Genomic DNA, 21,135 nt, shown 5'->3' on the forward strand with positions numbered 1-21,135 from the left:
ACAAACATCCATACATGCTTATCATTACTTTTTATCTGTTTTCAGAGGTGACTTTTTGGAACAGTAATATCAGTACTATGGAAGAAGACAGTTTGGAATCTATGACACTGGAGTCTCAGTCTAACATGGAAAATTCTTCTCTTGGTAAATTATTTTATTTAGGGAAGTAAATTTAATAGAAGCAAAGCATCATTCCCACTATTTTGCTTAGGCTGCAAAGGTCCAAATTGCACTACTGCATTGGCAGCTTTTGATGAACTCAAGGGGTTGGATTCTAGTATTTTGGAGTAGCTATTCTTTCTAGGGGAACACACGAGTTTAGCTCCACCTCTGAATTTATAATTCAGAAGCTGACTTGGACATAGTCGTACAACAGCATCAGCCATTTTCCCTTCATGTTTTCTTGATCGTTATTGCCAGGACAGTCAACTGCTATAATATTATGACTATGCTTGTGGTAATGTGACTGCACTTTCCCTGCTGACAAGGATGATGAGGCTTCAGGTTGTGTACACAGGCATCAAGAATCAGAAATATCCCCCTCCCTTACCAGTAATCAAATTCTGTCCTTTAAAAAGACATTAGAATGGGGACAGGTAGCTGAATTTTTCAAAGATGTACAGGTAGTCCTCGACTTATAGACCACAATTGAGCCCAGAATTTATGTTGCTAAGTGAGAGATTTGTTAAGTCAGTTTTGTCCCATGTCATGACTTTCCTTGCCACATTTGTTAATTGAATCACTGCAGTAGTTAAGTGAATCTGGCTTCCCACATTGACTTTGCTTGACAGAAGGTTGCAAAATGTGATCACATGACAATGCAACCGTCATAAATATGAACCAGTTGCCAAGCATCCAAGTGTAAATCACGTGACCCTGGGGACGCTGCAAAGATCATAAGTATGAAAAATGGTCATAAGTCACTTTTTCTAGTGCCGTTGTAACTTCAAACAGTCACTAAATGAACTGTTGTAAGTCGAGGACTACCTGTTTTTCTATTGATGGGATAAGAAGTTATATTTAGCTTTGTACAGTACAAGTGAAGTGAGGCTATGTATTGTGCCCCTAAAAGCATTTTGACACAGCATACTTGGCAGTATTCCATATTTTTCCCAGGGTGCTATTGCTTATGGAAGTGATACTATATTTCAGAATTTTGATCTTTATAAAAGACATAATTCTTTCCCCTTTGTTAGCTGTGGATGACAAAGATGAACAATGCAATGAGGATGAACAAAAAACTGTGAAACCCACTAGCAAGGAGTTCAAGAAAACATGGGGGTTTCGTAGGACTACTATTGCAAAGAGGGAATGCTTAGGAGATGCCGACATGGACATTGCTGAACAAGTATCTCCTCAGCAGCAAAGCCTGGCTCTTCGGCGTAGCGGACGACAGCCCAAGCGTACCGAACGGGTGGAAGAATTTCTTACGACCGTGAGGCGCAGAGGACGGAAGAATCTTCCCACAGCTCTTGATGACTTCAACGAGCCAGCTTCTTGCCATGTTACCGATGTCGAAACTGCTTCCGAAGGGAGTGTGGATAGCATGCCCGATATAAAAAATGTAACTCAAAAGAACCGTTCTAATGACGGCAAAGGCCAGCCAGCTCGAAAAGGAAGAAGTGCTAAAGAGCATGACGAGGAAGACAATGAGGAAGATACATCTGGCAGCGATAGCGATGGGTTAACGTTGAAAGAGTTACAGAACCGTCTGCGAGAGAAACGGGTAGAAGAGAAGCCCTCAGAGCTAACTCTGAAAGAGATACAGAATCAACTCAGGAAGAAACATCCAGAACAAATTCCTGCTGAGACAGCTGATGTCCAGACTAGCAGCCAAATTAAGCATGAAATAACTGTAAAGCAAGAACCAGGAGCTACAGATAATGCTGAGGCTGGAGAACAAGGATCTGTCTCCAAGGAAACCAGCGAAGCAGGTCAGATTAAGAAAGAGCTAAAATGTGTTTCACAGATCGCCGATGAACTTGGAGAACGCAGAAAGGGCAAATCAGAAGCAGAAGTGTACGACCCCAGTACGCTTTATTGTATCTGTCAACAGCCTCACAACAACAGGTATTCTTTTATAAATAATGTCAAAAATATTTCATAAAATCGGTCCAGTAAACTTTGAGAAACTACTATAAATGTATGCTTTATTAAAGATTAAAAGACAGTTTTCATATTAGTGTTTTTAGCAACAAATGCTATAGACAGTGTTGATAGAAAAGGGGAGAATGGAGAATTAAATGATGATGGAAACAACTGCTTATTAATTTAAATGTATGAGAACAATTGCATGTTTTAAAATGCACTGCCACTACAGGGCATTTTTAAAAACAATTTGGTTTCTCATTGCATTGTAGCAAAAATTCAAAAATATTGAATGCAGAAAGGGCTACATAGCCAAAACTGGCAGAGGAAAATAGCTAGCTTCAAAAATGGAAATAAAGGCTGTAGGGACACTTGTTCCTATGGGGTATATATAAGTGGCATACAAATAGAACAAAGCTACGAGTGGGTGGATACCACAGTAAAAATCATATATAAGGCAAAACGTGATCTCATCTTTAAGAGAAAAAATCTTTATCTCTAAGATAAAACTATAACATTCTGTAAAAAACAAAAAGGTTCTAGTCTTTTGAGGGTTAAAAAATGTCTATGACTTGGTTAATGTAACTTCATAAGATATATACAATAGGGCATGCTACATGTACAAAATCTGATTGATATACATTACTGATATTTTGTTAATGCTTTGTTTTTTAAAGGTTTATGATTTGTTGTGATAGATGCGAGGAATGGTTTCATGGGAATTGTGTAGGTATTTCAGAGGCCCGTGGGCGCCTGCTGGAAAGAAATGGAGAAGACTATATCTGCCCAAACTGCACTATTCTGCAGGTGCAAGATGAAATAGTTATGGAAACAGGTCAACAGGAAACTCTGCTGGGACAGGTTACAGGTGATGGCACAGAGTTCACAAGCATAGGAACTATTGAACAAAAGTCCATTGAAGATCAAGGCATCAAGGGTCGTATTGAGAAAACTGCAAATCCAAGTGGAAAGAAAAAACTGAAAATATTTCAGCCTGTGAGTGTTCAACTGATTCAATTTAATTTTACTGAATTACTGGTAAACTTCTGGTGGAAACATTCTGAGTTACCTGCCAAGTATATGTGTGTATAGTAATGTGATAACGAAATGTTAAGAATTCTGACACCCTAGAAAAGAGCAAGGAACGTTTTGTAAAATAAGACTTTTTTAAAGTATAATTTTTATTAAACTCATCAAAACATCAAATAAAGTAAAAATAAAAAAGTGGGAAGGAAGAAGAAAAGAAAAAAAGGCATTAACTTCCAACTTTATTAACTGCAATAGAATAAAAGTGGTAGCCTCAACTTTTTACTTTTGCATACTTAAGGTATGCTAGCTATTTCTCTAACAACAAACCTATCTAATCAGCAAATCCAAAAGTCAAGAGTTTCACTTATTGCACAAAATGTAGAAACTGTTTCTTAGTAGAAATAAAGTTGGATGTATTCTTTTCTTTGATTGAAGGGTGTTTTTCTGGCCATTCTTTCATTGTGGGAAATAATTCTTAGTACAATTGTTTATCTTTGTATCCTGTTAGGGGTTCAGTTATTTTTTTGTGAACTTACTTATTTTTTTCATCATATACAACCCAAGAATCTAAGTACCTCTTGAAACGCAATTGTTGAAAATCAATAGCATATTATCTTTTTAAAAAGTAATACAATGAAAATAATAATGTAAAATCCACATGGAAAAAATGTCTACATGGCCGGTGGCCTCCAGCCCTATGGATTATTATTTTGTCATAGTTCTTTGCTGAGACAGATCATTCCACCATGTTATGGTTTAGCATAATGTGTTACCCTAAGAAAGGACAAGAATAGAAGTAGAATTTGATGGGGAAAACAGCCATGGAAAACTGTATTTCTTACCGTTTATCTTGTTCCTATTGCATGCTAGAAGCAATTATAGCCAGACATTTATAATTACAGACATGCCTACAATTGGCAAACATTACTTGCAAACGCCTTTGTTAAAGATAAAAATTTATCTATTTGGAAGGAAACTAAACAGCTGGCACCTTCGTTTTTAGAGGACTATATATATAGAAGTTTTAGTCAGCTAATAAAATTCTGCATTACAACAGATTGTTATATAGCTAAGTAAAATGTATTATAAACGTGTACAGTATTAATGGCAATTAATTTTCTGCTGCTACATTTCAGGTGGTTGAAGATCCTGAAGCAGCCAATTGCATTGGCCCAGGATGCTCCAAAGTGGCTCAGCCAGGTTCAGTATACTGCGGGAATGAGTGCATCCTTAAACATGCTGCTGCTACCATGAAATTCCTCAGTGAAGGCAAAGAACAAAAACCCAAAGAGAAAACAAGACCCAAGCCTCCTCTGATAAAACCTCAGACTCTGGTAAGTCTGGATTCGCATTAAATCACATAAAAGTAGTCCTTGACTTACCACCATTCATTTAACAACTGTTCAAAGTTGCAGTGGCAACTGAAGAAAGTAACCTACAGCCCATCTTTGCGCTTATGACCATCACAGAATCCCCAAAGTCAAATGCAGTGGTGGGTTCCTCCCAGTTCGGCCCAGTTCGGCCAAGCCGGTAGCGGTGACGATATGACATCACTGAACTGGTTCTGCCACCACCACCCACGTTATTCTTACCTTTTATTTGGCCCCACCACCAATCTATTGCTGCCTCCTGAGTCCCAGCTGATGGGCTATAAGGAAAAAACCTGTTTAAACTCTTGCCGTGGGGCTTCAAAGGGCCGCCCTACAGCTGATCAGTGGTAAAAGGCAGTTTGGTGGTAGACCGATGCCTCCAAAAACAAATGAGTAGACCGGTGCCTGCAAAAATAAATGGGTAGACCGGTACAGCTCTGCAAGCAGTTAAAAGCCTGGTAGACCAGTACCTCTGCTAAATCCTTAGGACTGGCTTAGGACCTGGGTACTTGCAGGACCGCCTACTATCACCAATAGCCTCCCACCGGCCGGTACGCTCCCATAGAGAGGGGCTCCTCCGGGTGCCGTCAGCCAAACAATGCCGACTGGCGGCCCCCAGGGGGAGAGCCTTCTCTGTGGGGGCACCTACTATCTGGAACGAGCTCCCCCCAGAGATATGGAGGATCCCGGATCTGCGCACCTTCCGCCGCGCCTTAAAGACCTTACTATTTCACCAGGCCGGCCTGGCCTAATTTTCCCCTCTTTTATAAAAGATTTTTAAAATTTTAAATATCTTTTAGTATTTTATATATTCAATTTTAAATTGGTTTTAAAAGTTTGGGGTTTTAAATTTGTCGGGGCCAAAATTATCTAATTTGATTTTATTCTGTTTTAAATTTTGTATGTATGTGTTTTTATTGTTTGGCTGTGCACCGCCCTGAGTCCTTCGGGAGTAGGGCGGTATAGAAATCTAATAAAATAAATAAATAAATAAATAAATCCTAAAGAATTGTCACATGACCATCAAGCCTGGTGGCTCAGCAGACTGATAGCATTGTGATTAACACCAGCTGTCTGCAATTACTGTAGGTTCGAATCTCACCAGGCTCAAGGCTGACTCAGCCTTCCATCCTTTCTAAGGTAGGTAAATTGAGGACCCAGTTTGTGGGGGCAATAAGCTGACTTTGTATAAATATACAAAAGGATGAAGGCTATTGCTTAACGCATTGTAAGCCGCCCTGAGTCTCCGGAGAAGGGCAGCATATAAATAAAAAAAATTTTTTAAAAGCCACGCCCACAAAATAAGCCACGCCCACAGAACCGGTAGTAAAAAATTTTAGAACCCACCCCTGGTCAAATGGTCCTAATTTGGGTACTTTCCAATCGGCATATATTTATGATGATTACAGCATCTTGTGATCGTGTGATCATCATATGCAACCTTTCCAGCTGGCTTCTGGCAGTCATTTAGAGACAGTTAGATTGCTTAATTGACCCCGTCATTCACTAAAAAACTGCAGGGATTCGCTTAACAACTGTTGCAAAAAAGGTCATAAAACGAGGCACAATTCACTTAATAACTGCCCGGCTTAGCAACAGATATCCTGATCCCAACTCTGGTCATAGGTCAAGGACTACCTGCAGCCCCTTGGTGATTGTTCGACTTCAAGAGAGAAATGCCCCTGTATAGTAAAATATTTTTATTATATACCCAACTTCTCTGCAAATTACTTTGGCCTTTTAGTATGCACTTAAACATAGTATTTCCTGCATTCATATAAACCTTGATATGCCACTTTATTCTTGATTTCTGCTATTGTAAAAGCATTAGTATGAGAAAGGTATCTTACAAACACAGAAAACTACTAAGGAAGTTGTATTTTCTGGCCAGTGGTCACAGAAAGGTCGCTTGTCCTTTAAAGGTCGTCACATTCAAAGAGAGAAAATATAAAAATAATAAATAACTTTTTTTCTGGAAAATGCACTCAGCATGACTTTTGAGTGTTTAGTGTCCTGTTTAAAAGCCCCCTGAAACCTGTATAATTCTTGCAGAATGCCTCCAAAACCCTTCTCTGGCATAACATTCATATTCCATATATGATTCCATGATTGATTATGTAATTATGTAACACTACAATTCTGTAAGGTATGTCCATCCTGCTGTTGCATTGAAATAGGTAGCTCAACTTTTCTCAGCCTTGGCAACTTTTAAGATGTATGGACTTAAACACCCAGAATTCCCCAGCCAGGACCACTGACTCATGAGGCATATAGTGCAGCGTTTCTCAACTTTGGCTATATTAAGATGTATGGACTTCAACTCCCAGAATTCCCCAGCCAGTCTTGCTGGGGAATTCTATCATGTTTAGTTGTATTTTAAAAAAAAGAGAGTATTAATATATAAAAATGCAAATGAAATCCATTTTTCAATATTATATAAATATTAACATATCAAATAAATTAACAATGAACATTATAAACATATTTTATAAAACTTTCATTTTAAAGTAAACATAAATATAAATATTCATTCTGTAACACACTATTGGATACAACCTAAAGAGCACTATAAATACATTTATTGTACTATTGTATAAAAAGAGTATGCATTTCTTAAGAGGAAAATATCCTGCATTAAACTGCTTAGGAGAAAAGGCACAAAAGAAAAAAAAATCTAGAAAATAGCAACAGTATAAATAACAAAAAGAAAAATAAATAAAATAAAATCTATATTATGTTTAATTCAAAATATATAAAGGAGGTAAAGATTAAGAAAATAAATTATATTGTCTGTAAAACATTTTTCAATTTTATTAGGAATTTTTGATCATAAAGGATTGTATTGCCTGATTTTTTGAGTTAAAGTTCGTTTTTACAACTGTGTAGTGAATTTTAAAAATTTGAGCATATTCCTGAATGGGGCAATTCTTACGCTTATTGAATCATTATAGATTTGGGTCAAGCTTCACATTTTTCTTAGTAATTGAAGGTATTTATTTATTTATTTATTGGTTCGATTTATATGCCACCCTTTTCCGAAGACTCAGAGCGGCTTACAATGCGTTAAGCAATAGCCTTCATACTTTTCTATATACCTGCTTAGTAGGGCTTTCACACACACACACACACCCAAGCAGTGTTCTTTTTTATACAAAGTCAGCTTATTGCCCCCACAAACCGGGTCCTCATTTTATCTACCTCGAAAGGATGGAAGGCTGAGTCAACCTTGAGCCTGGTGAGATTTGAACTTGCAGTAATTGCAGGCAGCTGGTGTTACTTAACAGTGCTTTAGTCTGCTGTGCCACCAAGGCTCTTAAGCTATAATTAGATCTTCATTGCCATCAGAATAGCAATCGGACTTAGACTTATATACCGCTTCCCAGTGCTTTACAGCCTTTTCTAAGCGGTTTACAGAGTCATCATTTTGCCCCCAATAAACTGGGTCCTCATTTTACCCACCTCGGAAGGATGGCAGGCTGAGTCAAACTTGAGCCTGGTGAGATTCGAACTGCCAAATTGCAGTCAGCAGAAGTAGCCTGCAGTACTGCATTCTAACCACTGCGCTACCTTGGCTTGAATAGCAGCATCAAAGGTTTCACTAAACCAAATACTTAATGAAATATTTTTGTTTTCATTTAAGGGTAATTAATGTGTTTTAGAAATGATTTCAAGTTGGTGGGTAAAGATTTTTGGATAAGTGTGAAATATTTGGATTAATGTACTAGAAAGTCAAACACTTGTCAGTAGGAAAAATTTTAAGGTCACATAAGCATTCATCGTACAGAATGAGAGATTGGGTCCAGGATTTGATTTCTGCTTGAAAAAGCATAGGCGTATCTTTTTGCATAACAATATTTCCAGTATATCTAAATTGATTTGCCCTCTTCCTGTGTCATAATGATTTTATCCTTGCAAAATATAGTGATTAGGGTTCTGCTGGTTATACAGGCGGGTACCAAACCTTTGTCCATACAGAAGAGGCCAGTTGCTGAGAAGAGAGAGATGATCATGAAGAAAACGCCAGTGGCCACTATTAAGACAGAAGCAAACGCTCAGACAGTTGGTAAAGAGCCAACCCCAGAGAGCAGCACACCATCCTGGGCCAGCGATCATAATTATAATGCAGTAAAGCCCGAACAGACTCCTGCCATTTCACCAGCACTGTTATTCAAATGTATGTATTTTCCAGGGATATTCTTCTGCAGTCGTTTATTCTTCCTATCAATACATTTTCCATTTTGGGGCCGGCAAAAAAAACAAAAAAAGGGGGATTTTAATGGCTCCCTTGCTCTATCTTCAAAGATTGACACACATATTTCTCAGGGGGGGGAAATCCAAGGTTCATGCATAGTGTTATTAACAACTCGGACGTTCTTGTTTAATTGTATATGATTGGAATTTAATCTGCAAAGGTAGGCATAATTTTCTTTATGTGCTCCATAGAGGGTAGCTATAGTCTTAACAGAAGGTAGGTAAAATCATTTATAATAATAATATGTAATGTATGGCGTAATTGTATCTACTGTTAAGATTGGCCCCTTGTTATTCCTTTCCATTTTGACTTAGAAATATCAGAATTTGTAAGCTTTTAAGGGATTTTGAACCATTAATTTACCTCTTTACACAAACACACCTTTTTATCAGTTTTGAGGAGAAAACTCCTACCAAGAAAATGAATCTCCTGATGTGATTCCAGAAGCCCTGCATAAAATCCAGATGCTTCCTTTGGTTTTTTTTTTCTTTTTTCTTTTTTCTTTTTTCTTTTTTCTTTTTTCTTTTTTTAAAATAGAAAAGCTGTGTGCTATATAAGCTCTTTTCAAAACAGGAAAGCAGACTGAGAATTCTCAGCTTGTACATGATAAGTATACAGAATATCTTTAACATCTTGGTAACTTATGAAGGTAAGTAAATGGATGCTTGATAATGTAAAATCATTCTTTAAGGAACTTTTTTACCCTTCTGTTTAAATATGTTACAGTCTGCAGTCTGGATTTCACATTTTTTCATTTCTGATGTATTGTTCGAGTCAGTATGAAGCTTGAGAGGGTTCCGGGCATGCAAAAGAATTGACTTCATTTTTTCCCATTAACCTCTGATGGCTGAGTATGGCTACATCTTTATAACCATTGGAAGATGACTTTGATGAACCCGCTGGAGGAGTGGAGCTCCCAGGCTTGAGGAGAAATTATCCAGAACATCTTCCTGCTCCCCTTCACATGAAGGGTGTAGCCTCCATGTTTACAGTTCTTGCTTGACAATCATATATGGAAGAAATATTATGTTTCTAAGGCTTGTGAATCTTGAAGCCTTCTTTTAAACTCTTTATAGGAGTGTTGTAGAATCGTAGGGTTGGAAGGGACCTTGGAGGTCTTCCAGTCCAACCCCAAATAGTTTTTCTTCAGTCTTTTCATTAATTCAGATGACCAGTTGAACATTTCCAAAAGGAATTGGTCACTTCTGTACGCATATTAGTAAATTTGTTAACATCAGCATCCTGAAAGTAGCACTTGATTTTCAGCATACGTGGGTTTCCTTCCTGCTACACTCAGAACTGTTTACTCGCGGGGCAGTTCAGGTACTAACAATTTAATTGTTCATATAAGTGTTCTTGTAAGTAGAATAATAACAACATTGGAGTCTTTTTCTAAAAAGATTATACGTTAAAAGGAGATCTATAGTTTGATCATGTTTTTACAATTGCTGATGGACACAAATGAATGCATTCACTTCAGTTTATGTTTAGTGAAGAACTTTCATCATCTTAAGAAGACTTTTTGGCTTGACTTTGAAGGTAAGTTAATTGCTGTCTCGAAGTTCTTTATGTCCCTTCCAGATACCAACTATAAATTCATATGTTAAATCAACTCCATTATCTTGCGGTGATTGAGGTTATCCAGGAAAGAGTTACTCTTGGTGTAGGAGAGTTATGCAATATTTGTAGATAGAAACTAATGATTAATATATGTAGGGTGAGTACAGTAAGAATTAACTATATACAGAAGTTAGGTGATCGTCATCTAATGAAGTAAGATTGGATCTCCTAAGCACACACAGCAGTCTTTGTATTTATATGCTTTTCAGCTTTTGAAAGAGACATCAATATTGTAGAAAAAGGTGTGTTCTGCAGCATTTGATGTTAAGGCTGTGTCACCATACTTGAATAACAATTTCTTGGCTCCAGTTGCTTTTGTATCTGTTTACTGTTCACAAACGTCTAAAATAACTTAAAATGTGTGTCGTCTGCTTGGTTCCTAAGATGTCCCCAGATTGTTGGGAAGATCTCCACTGTAACATCTGGATTTCAGGGTTGTTCTTTTGTTTTTGTTTTTACTTTGAGAGAGTGGAAAAGACTTACCAGTATCTTTAATCATAATTATATGCTAGGTCTTAGAAATTTATTATCTAGCTGATCTAAATCTCAGGCAACCTAGCGTTTAATTCTAAAAAAAATACACACCGTTTGATGGTTTGAGATTTTTGGTCAGTGGTTCCAAGAAAACACCTAGTGCTTACATAAAGGGACATACAATGCTTTTGAGAGGAAAAGCAATATTTTTTCCCCCTAGTAGATGAAGGAAAGTCAATAATGCTCTTGGAAGGGAAGGCAGAATAGTTTGAGCACAATAGCGTATCAATACATTATTAGGCCTGGAACACTAAATTCTATCTTAAATTTAGCTTGAAAGGATTTCCTAATAAGTCATTCAGAAAGTTATGAAATTAAATAACATTGATGATTTGAGGTTTAATTTAGCCAGAGAGTATCTCATATCCTTTACAATGATACAAGAGGCAGTGAATCCTTCACTTAAATTGGACCTTGAATGTAAGTTCCTTAATTCTTAAAACCAACTGCCAAGCTATTCCACAGTTCTGGAATTTATATCAAACAAATGAATATGTAGATTAGATGAGGGAGTGAAATTTCAAAATACTAGCACACCTGCACTATAAAAGCAAAGCCAATGAGTCACAACTTGTTCCTGCTGTTATGGTATCTGGTTTATTTTGTATTAGTATTTCAGGTGCTGCGTTTTATTCTTCATTAGTGGATGAAATAGGATGTTGTTTCATTTATTGTACCATTCCGAAAGTGCATTGCTTCTTAAGCCTTTGACATGGCCTTGGGATAAATGTTGTCACAAAAATAGTGGTTTTGAGAATCCAAATAATAGACAAAATCATAACAAGATAATAAGCTTTAATTGGAATATATCCCAAGGATGAGGCTTGTGCACCCACTAGGGAGAAAAGGAGAAATGTCCTACATTCTGCTGTTCTCGTTACTTTGATTCTGGCTGTCTAGAATCAGAGCATTTAATCTCATTTCACATCTCTTTTTCTCAGCGGAATGCCGGGGGGGGACGGAATCAGTAGTATGATTAGAATCAGGAATCAGTAGCCGCCTAGAGTAAAAAAAAAAAAGTCAGATGGGCAGGTATGTAAAGGAAAGAAAAGATTGCAGTGAATGCTTTTAAAATTTTTTAAAGCTGTTGGTTTTTTTTTATAAAAAAAAACTAAAGAGGTTATGAGCAGCCAGATAAATCAAAATAAAAATAGATATGTAATTAAGAGTGGGAAATAAACCCTACACAGGGGGGGGGGGAAGATAAATACAAAATTATTTTAAACAAAAGCATCAATTTATTGTACTGTTGTCTTCATTGGAGAAACAAGCAGTAAAAATTATCCTTATTCACTACATTGCATATGTGTGTGTGTGCATATGTGTATACACATGAATGAATACACACACACACACACACACACACGAAAAGGTCTTGTGCACTGGAGTTAGTCTACCAGGTGTGCTTTTCCAAAAAATCTAAGGAGGTAAACAGTACTTTGGTCTCTGTTATGGTTAGCATATCAAATTGGAGGGTTTATAAGATAGCAACAGCACTTACACTTATATACCGCTTCACAGTGCTTTACAGCCCCCTCTAAGCGGTTTACAGAGTCAGCACAGTTCCCCCAACAATCTGGTTACTAATTTTACCGACTTTGGAAGGCTGAATCAACCTTGAGTTGGTCAGAATTGAACTCCTGGCAATGGGCAGAGTCAGCCTGCAATACAGCATTCTATCCGCTGCACCACCAGGGCTGTAGCATATTATAAATGGAGAGGGGATAGGATAGTAAGGATAATATTTAGGATAATAAGATATTATTCCCTGACATAAAATACTTTAGGAACTGAATGTGCCTTACATAAGGGCATGCTTACAATTGCTCTGAGTTACGTAGCATTTAGGGTCAAACATAATAAAGGTTGTCCTCGACTTAAACATAATAAAGGTTGTCCTCGACACTAAACAGTTCATTTAGTGACTGTTCAAAGTTACAATGGCACTGCAAAAAGCGACTTATGACCATTTTGCACAGTTACAACTTTTGTAGCATCCCCATCATCATGGGATCAAAATTCAGATGCTTGGCAACTGGTTCATACTTGCGACTGTTGCTGCGTCCGACGGTCACATGATAACCTTTCGCAACCTTTTGACAAGGTCAACGGGGAAGCTGGATGCATTTAACAACTGGGTTACTAACTTATCGACTCCAGTGATTCACTTAACTGTGGCAAGAAATGTCGTAAAATGGGGAAAAACTCACTTAACAAACATCTCAATAACAGAAATTTGGGGCTCAACTGTGATCATAAATTGAGGACTACCTGTAATCTGCTTTGTGCACCAAAACCTAAGAACAACTTCATTTTTGTTTCTGAAAATAGTTTAGAAATAGTTGAGTTGACTTCGTTAATTTGTACTAGAAAATCAGTGATGGCATCAGAATGCTATTATACATTTACCTTTATAATTGGAATTTACAGTGACTAATCGGGAGGAAAGTTCTCAAGGTTTAGCTTGAATATTCAGACGTAGAAAAAACAGTCCTACATCTAACAGTAATGAGGCACCTTGGAACAACTGTGTTCAAGGATAGCAAATCAGTCTTTTCCAGAGACATCAAATTTCTCACTTGAAATTTGTAAGCCAGTATTGCGGGAGAGTTTTTAATCTGACTTTACAGCTTAATTCTTAAAGAGTTCTGTGACTTGGAGCACTACAGGCAGAATGCAAAGTTTCAGGCAAAGATTAATACTAAATTTCTAAAAACAGTATTTTATGGAATTAAAAGAAAATCAGGGTTAAAATCTAAACGAGGGCACTTGGGAGCAAAGGGAATGGATGCATGAGTTGTTCCATTAATTTTTTCAGGAATGTTCAGATTATTTGAGGCTGCTTTGTATTGCCCTTTCCAGCCTTTTCATAGCCAAATGCTGAATGTTATTTACTCTATATAATATGTTCTGTTTTTATCATTTTCTTAAGCTGGCTGAATAAGTCATTAGAAATCTTTCACCTCTTCCTTCCCTCCAAGTAAAAGGGGTTCTCCATGCTGGTGTATCGTATATCCAGTATTAGAGACCAGGAATCAGATCCAGACTGCTGTGGCGGCTTCTCTTGTGCCTGAAAGCAGCGAATGGGACCTGAAGAGGCCCTCCATGGAGCAACATCTTCAAGACCTACCTGAGAAGATTTAAGCGGTGGGCTGCACCAGATATTGGGGGGTGGAGTGTACCAGCTGCAGAATCACACACAAATCTGCACTGGGGGTGGGCGGGAAAAGAAAAGCGTATAGATCATTCTTACCCCACAGGCCAACAACTGAGATTTTGAATATTCCAGGAAGACATCCAGTCTTTTACCCCAGGCCACCTTCAGCCCAAGATGCACCAATTGAGTGTTTTGTAATTGGTGTGGTCTTGAATGATTCATTTGGAAAACCAGGCTTTCTTTCCTGCATTTAGTAAGACACCGATGATACGTTCGGTAAAAGTCATTGCAACCTCTTGCATTCTTCCAGTTGACTTGAAAACAGCTACCGCTGCTGTGGGAAACATGGACATACTGTATAAGCAATAGCTTATATCTAATTTGATAAGCAAAGTGCATCCACCTCTCTATAGCTCTTGGTTGGGGAAGAAGGCAGTGTCCCTTTCTTCTCTTTTAAAGGTGGGTGAAGTATAGAGAAGTTGATGCCTTTTGTTTTAGTAGCAATGCATTGATACCGAAACATAGAATCAAGCCTGAATGTATGTAATGGCAAACTTTTATTTCATTATTTAAGTATTTAATGTTGGTAGCCACCCAACTCAACCGAATAGTTCCATTTGTTCAAACTAGAGACAAAAACAACTGAAGCTGACCTGAATCAAGAATGAACATGAGTGGTGTGGAACTAGGCAAAGGCTCCTACATACATATCTCTCTCGTTGTGCTTTTTATAAAAAGATCTGGGCATGAATCTGCTAATCACTTATCAAATATTGTGCCTGATAACTTGGGTTTCAAACGGGTGTTGCTTTCAAGTTGGACCAGGGCTGGTGAGAGGATACAGTCAAATGCTATCTTAAAAGGCACAACCATAGCAGTATCTTCCTCCAACCTCTGACATCTGCAGGTGTGGGTGACATCTGCAGGTGTGGGTAACATCTGCAGAAACTCAATGTTAGGCTTGCAAGAGATATTTAAGTCCTTTTCAAGCATGCTGATATAGGAATTGGGCTCTGCAGTATGATGTGCATCTTCTAATACAGTGCCCATGCAGGCGCAGTATGAAAAGCTGTGGTAAGTAAATTCGTAGAGTGTCTCCACTGTTTGTTTGTCTAAGATTGTTTTTCAGGTAAATAGAAGTGCATGGAACAGGCTTCCTTTTGTGAGTAAAATACCCCTTCGGCCAAAGTTCAAGCTGCTCATTTCTCAATTTGGGTGGGTTTTAAAGTCTCTTGGTCCCTCAGGGTTTATTCACTCCTCTAGAAATCTCTTTCATTCCATGTGTGTACAGATCATTAAAAAAAAACTGTGTTAAAATAGAACGGTACAATTTTATAATTCTATAACTTGTCAGTACATAAATAAAAAAAAATTGTGGGAAGTCAACTGTTAACCACATTTAATTAAACACATTCATGCTTTTAGAGGCCAGAACAAAAGAGGAAAATTTCAACTTCAAATCATGGCAGCATGGCAAAAGAGCATTCGGCTCAGAACATCCACACTTGAAGGGGGCTCTGCGTCTGTCCGTTAGCTTAGCCGCCATTCCAGTATTTCTTTTCCCCAGAAGATAATGGTACAATCCAAAAACGATGGCTTGGCTCACTTTTGAGAGGAGGGTTGGAATTCAGAATTCTCAGCACTGTGAACTTGTAGCAGAATTGGAATAAGGCCTCTAGAGGTTTTAGTCTGCTGCATGTTTCTCCATATACTCCCAGCTTTACAGAATGGATACCTGGGGATTAAAAAAAAAAAATCACATGAGATTCCCGTGAACGAACTACTGTGGAAATCATTAGAACATTGCAGATTGTTATTGTTATTTATTAAATGTATTTGCCGCCCATCTCGCCACCAGAATATTGCAAATCATTTCAGATGGATAAATAGCATACATCATTTCCCAGAAATCAACCTAATAAGTCAATTGGTGTGCAAAATCTCAGTCAACCTTTGTAAAGCTGGCACTGAAAACCCTGAAAATAGATGGGAAGCAATCTCAAGTCCTCTTTCCAATATTGCCAAATCCCTTTGTTTGTGGTTTCTTTTCAGAAGTACTTTGGAAGGTTCGATGTTCTGATGTCATTGATCTTTCCCAGTGCAGTGTCTAGCCTACCACAACTGTTGGCCCTTGCCTCTCATTTCACCTTTACACTTTTGCTGGTTTTCAGTTTATGTACAAAATCCTTGTAACAAAGCAGTTCTGTGTGCTGGTCAATAAGATGTCACCAGGTCTGCTACTAATATATATTTTACTGAAGAGTTAACAGCAGAATCCAAATAGGCCCAACTTGTATACAAACAGTTCCTATATAGTTTAGATTAATGGCAGTCATTATATCAGCAAGAACTTTCTCCCCCTCCCCCCTTTTGTTGCCATGATTCCATCTGAAACAAAAAAAAATTAAGGCTACACACACCCTACAGTAAATTGAAAGTTCCTTGCTGTGGCTTAGCTAATGTGTGAATTCAAGTAGGATGGTTTGTAAGGCATGGTTTTTGGCAATAGCGTGTGGCTTAACCACTCAAAAAGTAGCTATTTTGATTTCCTTTCTCAGAATAGTAGTGTCTGCTGCACTGATTTGGAAGTTTTTTTTTTTTTAATTGTTTCATATATATCATTCTAGGAATGTTCTGCGAGCAGAAGTTACCCATGTTCAAATGTAAATTTAAAGATGATTACAAGTCCATCTGAATCCGCAAAATGCTTAACTCTCCTGTCCCCATGTTGCTTCACCTTGGACTAGGTTAGGCGTTTTGATTTAATGCAAATATTTTGTAATGGGAAAGGGAAGGAACAAAATTAGCAATTTGTAGCAATAAGGACGTATTTAGCATGTCACTGAGGGATAAAATCTTAAGGTAACTCACTGAGGGAGTGGTACCCAGATTCTGCTCTTTGTACAAGAATCAAAAATATTTAATTTTAACATTCACTCAGCCTTAAAGGTATTTTAATGGTTTTTAAAGAAATTTATCTTCAGTGAATGGGGGGGGGCGCGATTTGGATAGGACATAGCTTAGATACAAAGGTTGCCTTTATACGTCTCAAAACGGGACATGATTTGTTACAATACCTTCAGATGTGTGTTGACTCGGGTTGTCACAGACCAATCACTAGCCATTTTATGCAGAGGTGGCAATTGTAACACTCACCCACAAACCAGGTCTGGCTTTAATCCATCTCCATCTTGTGGACTGTCTCCATGGATTGTGCACAGGTCTGCCTCCGCATGAGAGACCATGTTCCTCCTATGTCTTCAGCATGTAACTAAGAAGCCATGGCTTTCTGTCCATGGGATGAGATGAAACTTCTAGGAATCGGATTTGCCACTCCAGGAAAAGGGATCTCATGCAAGGAATCAAACCTAAGAATGAGCTGATGCGCTCTACCTTACTCTACCCACAAAAAATCTGCAAATCCAACTCATTGAGTCTGCTTATTAAGGAGGAAAGGAAGTTAAGAAGGAGAGGTGTATCCTCTTCAAATGTCAATACTGGATCTTCAGATACTTTCCAACCATTCAATGCTGTCAGGTTCAGCATAGCAACCATTCCCAGTTTACTTAATCACAGAATAGGATTGTTTTGCCCTGCTTTGCCACTTAAAACCAATTAGTTTAAATCAATCGGGGCCAGGCATCGAGAAGATGCTTTGAATCGGTGGCAGGCTATCTGCTGTCCCTCTTGGTTTTAAGCTCTACGGTGGTCACCTACCCTCTTTCTGTGGCTGGAATATCGCACAAGGTGATGTCACAAAATGAGAATTGTGAACGAATATCAGAAGTTCCAGAACTGAAGTGTCAGTTGAAGGCAACTTGATGATTATCTCTCCCCCACTCTCTCTCCCCCTCTCCTAAATCATTCTCAGCTTTGGGGGCACTTTCACGGTGTGTCAATTAGGACATGACAATTCTTGTGCTAATTATTCTGGCTGGAGAAAGAGCATATTTCTCTGTGAAGTGTGACAGGATGAATAAATCTCCCATCTGCCAAAGCTTAATTGAGCCCCAGAGTGATAACGTGATCCCCACGAAAGGGGTGGATACTTTCTGAAGTTGGAAAAACTTCATAGCGTGGGTTTTGTCAGGCTGTTCAGAGGGATGCAATTGCATGCTTGCAAAAGAATGGACTGGCAGCTGAAACGGGAACTCCACCCCACCTCCCAGCTTAAATAAGCAGTGTAGTTGATCTAATGGGATTTAAGAGGGCTGTTCGACTAAGCGAAGCCCAAGTAATGCCATGGACCTGACAATTGAAGTGATCCCCCCCCCCCAAAGAAAAAGCATGTTTAAAAGTACTGTATTTTTTGTTTTACACAGTTATCAAAATAAAAATAATTGAATTTAGCTCTATGCATAGGGATATTTGGCTACAGCACTTCTAAGTCTGCTGCTCAGCAGATCTGCTAAGGTGATCATGTTACAGGGAAATTTATTTAGAGAGGAGCTTGTACTGTGAGCAAGCTCTGTCGACTCCATTTTACTAGCCAGTCCGTACCAGATCCACAACTTCTCAGTGGAAAATGGCTTGCCTCGGAACTGACCATGATCACCTGTGTCCCACCCAAGGATAAATCACCTCTCTTGCATTTCGAACTTCAGAAACCTAAAGCCTTCATGTTGACCAGACCTCCCTCTTTATCCTTAACGTGCGTGAGATTTACCAACAATAAATGCCAGCAGCAAAACTGAAGCTTTCTTGGAGAAAAGCTCCCAAGAGCAAAGGCTCCAAGAACTAAATTTTGACTGGGGGAGGGCAAGTGGGGAGCCCAAATACTTAAGATTCTGGGTGGTATCATCTAGTAATGTAAAATCAGATTGTGGTGCTGCCATCACCTCTGGGAAAAAGTGGAGCCTTCCCCATAGATTTTGAAAGCGCTCTTTTTTTGTAAAAATTGAAACCCACCACACTTTCAAAGGGCAGGTTTCTGTTTCAGGATGTTAGCCAACAAACATTTAGGCCCCTTCGGCCTGTATATTTTAACTTTTATGATGTCAATTTACATTTGAAAGGACAAAGTAGTAATAGTGGCTTGGTGTGACTTGGGAGTTATTGTGGAATCACATTTCCTTTCTCTCCAACCCTCTGACTACCTGATTTTCATTTTTGTGCAGCTCCTGCTTCAATTCATCACAATTTTCCTATTACATAAATGCAGAAGTGTGATTGTGTTCCCTACAGCTAATGGTTCAAAATACACTACTCACGTTTTAAAAAGTTGGGATAGCGGTTTTAGTTTGCTTTGACTTTTCCCGAGAGAGCAGGAAAAGGAAAGGGTGAGCTTTTGGGAGTCTTACCTGGGCCTTCAGAGTTGTAACCATAGTTAGAAGGCGGGTAACATGGCAAACTGGTTAATCCGAAGCAGTAATAACAAAACTTCCAAACTCCCGGAGAAAGGGCATGAGAGTGCAGAAGGAGGCAAGGCTGTCGCAGTTCCATTGATTCCTAATTGTCCCTGGCATTGACAAGCAGCGAGAGGAACACAGCTGCGGGTTTCCAGTTCATTCCTTTGCATTGTTCTTTTCCTGAATGTGCAAATCCTGGTCTTGGGTCAGCTGTGGCCTGCTTCCTGCAAGGAATGTCAGAAAAACGGTCTGATTCTCATCGGCTGCAATCCAGATTAAACCAGCCCTCCCCCTCAGTCCAGAGTCAGGGAGGGCCCCTGTGTTTTAGGATGGGACTTATTCAAACGCTGGGTGCCACCGAGAGACGGGGCCAAGAGCAAAACTAGACTCATCTTAATGGTAGTGTTACAATCCTTAACAGTTAAATTATTTTAGTTCCCCTTTCCCTGCTGTCCCATTCAAAATTGCCCTTCACAGCCAATGTCTTTCCGTGTTCCATCTGCGCGGAGATGCAGTTGTGCCTTTCAGAGCTAAAGAAATTCCCTGCACTAAAAGTTAGTGATGGAAAGGTTTCTTTTCTCTCTTTTTAAAATCTACTCAGAGTTAATTTTCACTCATCCTGAAATGCAACTGACAAGATTTTCTGCATCAGGTGCCATAAATGAACAACACGTTTTCTGTCATTGCTGGACAAAGACATTTGGCAGATGTTTGGAGAAAACCTTGTCTGTTGGCCAAATCCTCCTCCCCCCCCCCGGTGTTAATTCAATACCAGCTTACTATATATTAGAGTGACGTTCTTTCATTCTTTGGATTTGTAGCACGTTTGCCTAAAAAAGCTAGCCACTGCCATCCTCTGAAGCCCTCAGCTTTGAGAGTCAATGCAACCGCATTTCTTTCAGTCAATGCAGTGTGACTTTCTCCTCACAAGACTTTGGAAGAGCTAACAGTCATCCCTTGAAAAGATTGCACTGTGGCTTTCAAATATCTTTAAAATGTGAAGAATGGGATTTTTCTTCAAGAGTTCCTTCCAAAATGGCAAGGCAAATGGATGATATCCCTCCGTCTCTTGAATCCCTGAATGACTTAATACAAGTTCCCAACCTGCTGTTTCTCCTTAAGGGGCAACATTTTTTTTTAAAAAGCCATCTCTCTTTGGAAGTTGACCACCCACTGTGCCGTTTACTCTAAAGGGGGAGAAAACAGCCGTTCTGTTTTATTTCTAGCAACTAAATGTCGTAAATGTCACCATTTTCATAATTTATTATTTGTTCAAACGCCAGACTGCCAAGTAGTTTTAACTTGTCTTGCCCCACTTTTCTGTTGCTTAGATAGATTGGAGTTGTCCAGTCTGAATGGAAATAATCCATGTTCGTTTATGCTGGTTGAGATTTCCCTTGTGCTATTCCTGGTCAGCTGTCCACCCGGCATCTTCTTGAGCCTTGGGAGGTACAACCACCATTGGACTTCTTCATGAACTGTATCTATACATCCCTCCCTCCACCTTCCAGCCTCGGCTTCCTTCTCCCAATTGCTGGGTCAAGGCTGAAGACTGCAGCTGCTGCTTGTTGCTCACCTCTGGGCTACAACTTTTGCTATTCAGCTGGTCTTTCAAGAGCTGATCCCCATTTCCTGAAATGGAAGCACACACAAAAAAAGGCTTGGATGCAATTTGAGACCTAATCTGCTCCTTGATGGGAGGTTTTGTTTTTTTTGGAAGGGGGTGGGGGGCTTGCA

At 38.9% G+C, this 21,135-nt stretch overlaps 1 protein-coding gene and 1 long non-coding RNA gene across 10 annotated transcripts in view; one reads left to right on the plus strand and one right to left on the minus strand.

Moving 5' to 3' along the window:
- Positions 1 to 21,135, plus strand: part of DIDO1 (death inducer-obliterator 1) — an 83,922-nt gene that overhangs the window by 33,267 nt on the left and 29,520 nt on the right. For all 9 annotated transcript variants that reach the window (XM_087889028.1, XM_034441321.3, XM_087889024.1 and 6 more), the window contains 5 exons: positions 46 to 144; positions 1,197 to 2,070; positions 2,766 to 3,084; positions 4,254 to 4,451; positions 8,436 to 8,661. In XM_087889028.1, the coding sequence (XP_087745154.1) occupies positions 78 to 144; positions 1,197 to 2,070; positions 2,766 to 3,084; positions 4,254 to 4,451; positions 8,436 to 8,661 (1,684 nt within the window). In that variant the 5' untranslated portion in view covers positions 46 to 77. The remainder of the gene's footprint in view (positions 1 to 45; positions 145 to 1,196; positions 2,071 to 2,765; positions 3,085 to 4,253; positions 4,452 to 8,435; positions 8,662 to 21,135) is intronic.
- LOC117679417 (uncharacterized) lies at positions 15,435 to 17,805 on the minus strand. The gene is made up of 2 exons (XR_004595386.3): positions 17,207 to 17,805; positions 15,435 to 15,785 (listed from the first exon to the last, which is right to left on the minus strand). It is a non-coding gene; the product is annotated as an uncharacterized LOC117679417 (long non-coding RNA).

The sequence above is a fragment of the Pantherophis guttatus genome, chromosome 3, assembly GCF_059756535.1.
Source record: "Pantherophis guttatus breed Tessera chromosome 3, ASM5975653v1, whole genome shotgun sequence".
NCBI classification, from domain to species: domain Eukaryota; kingdom Metazoa; phylum Chordata; class Lepidosauria; order Squamata; family Colubridae; genus Pantherophis; species Pantherophis guttatus.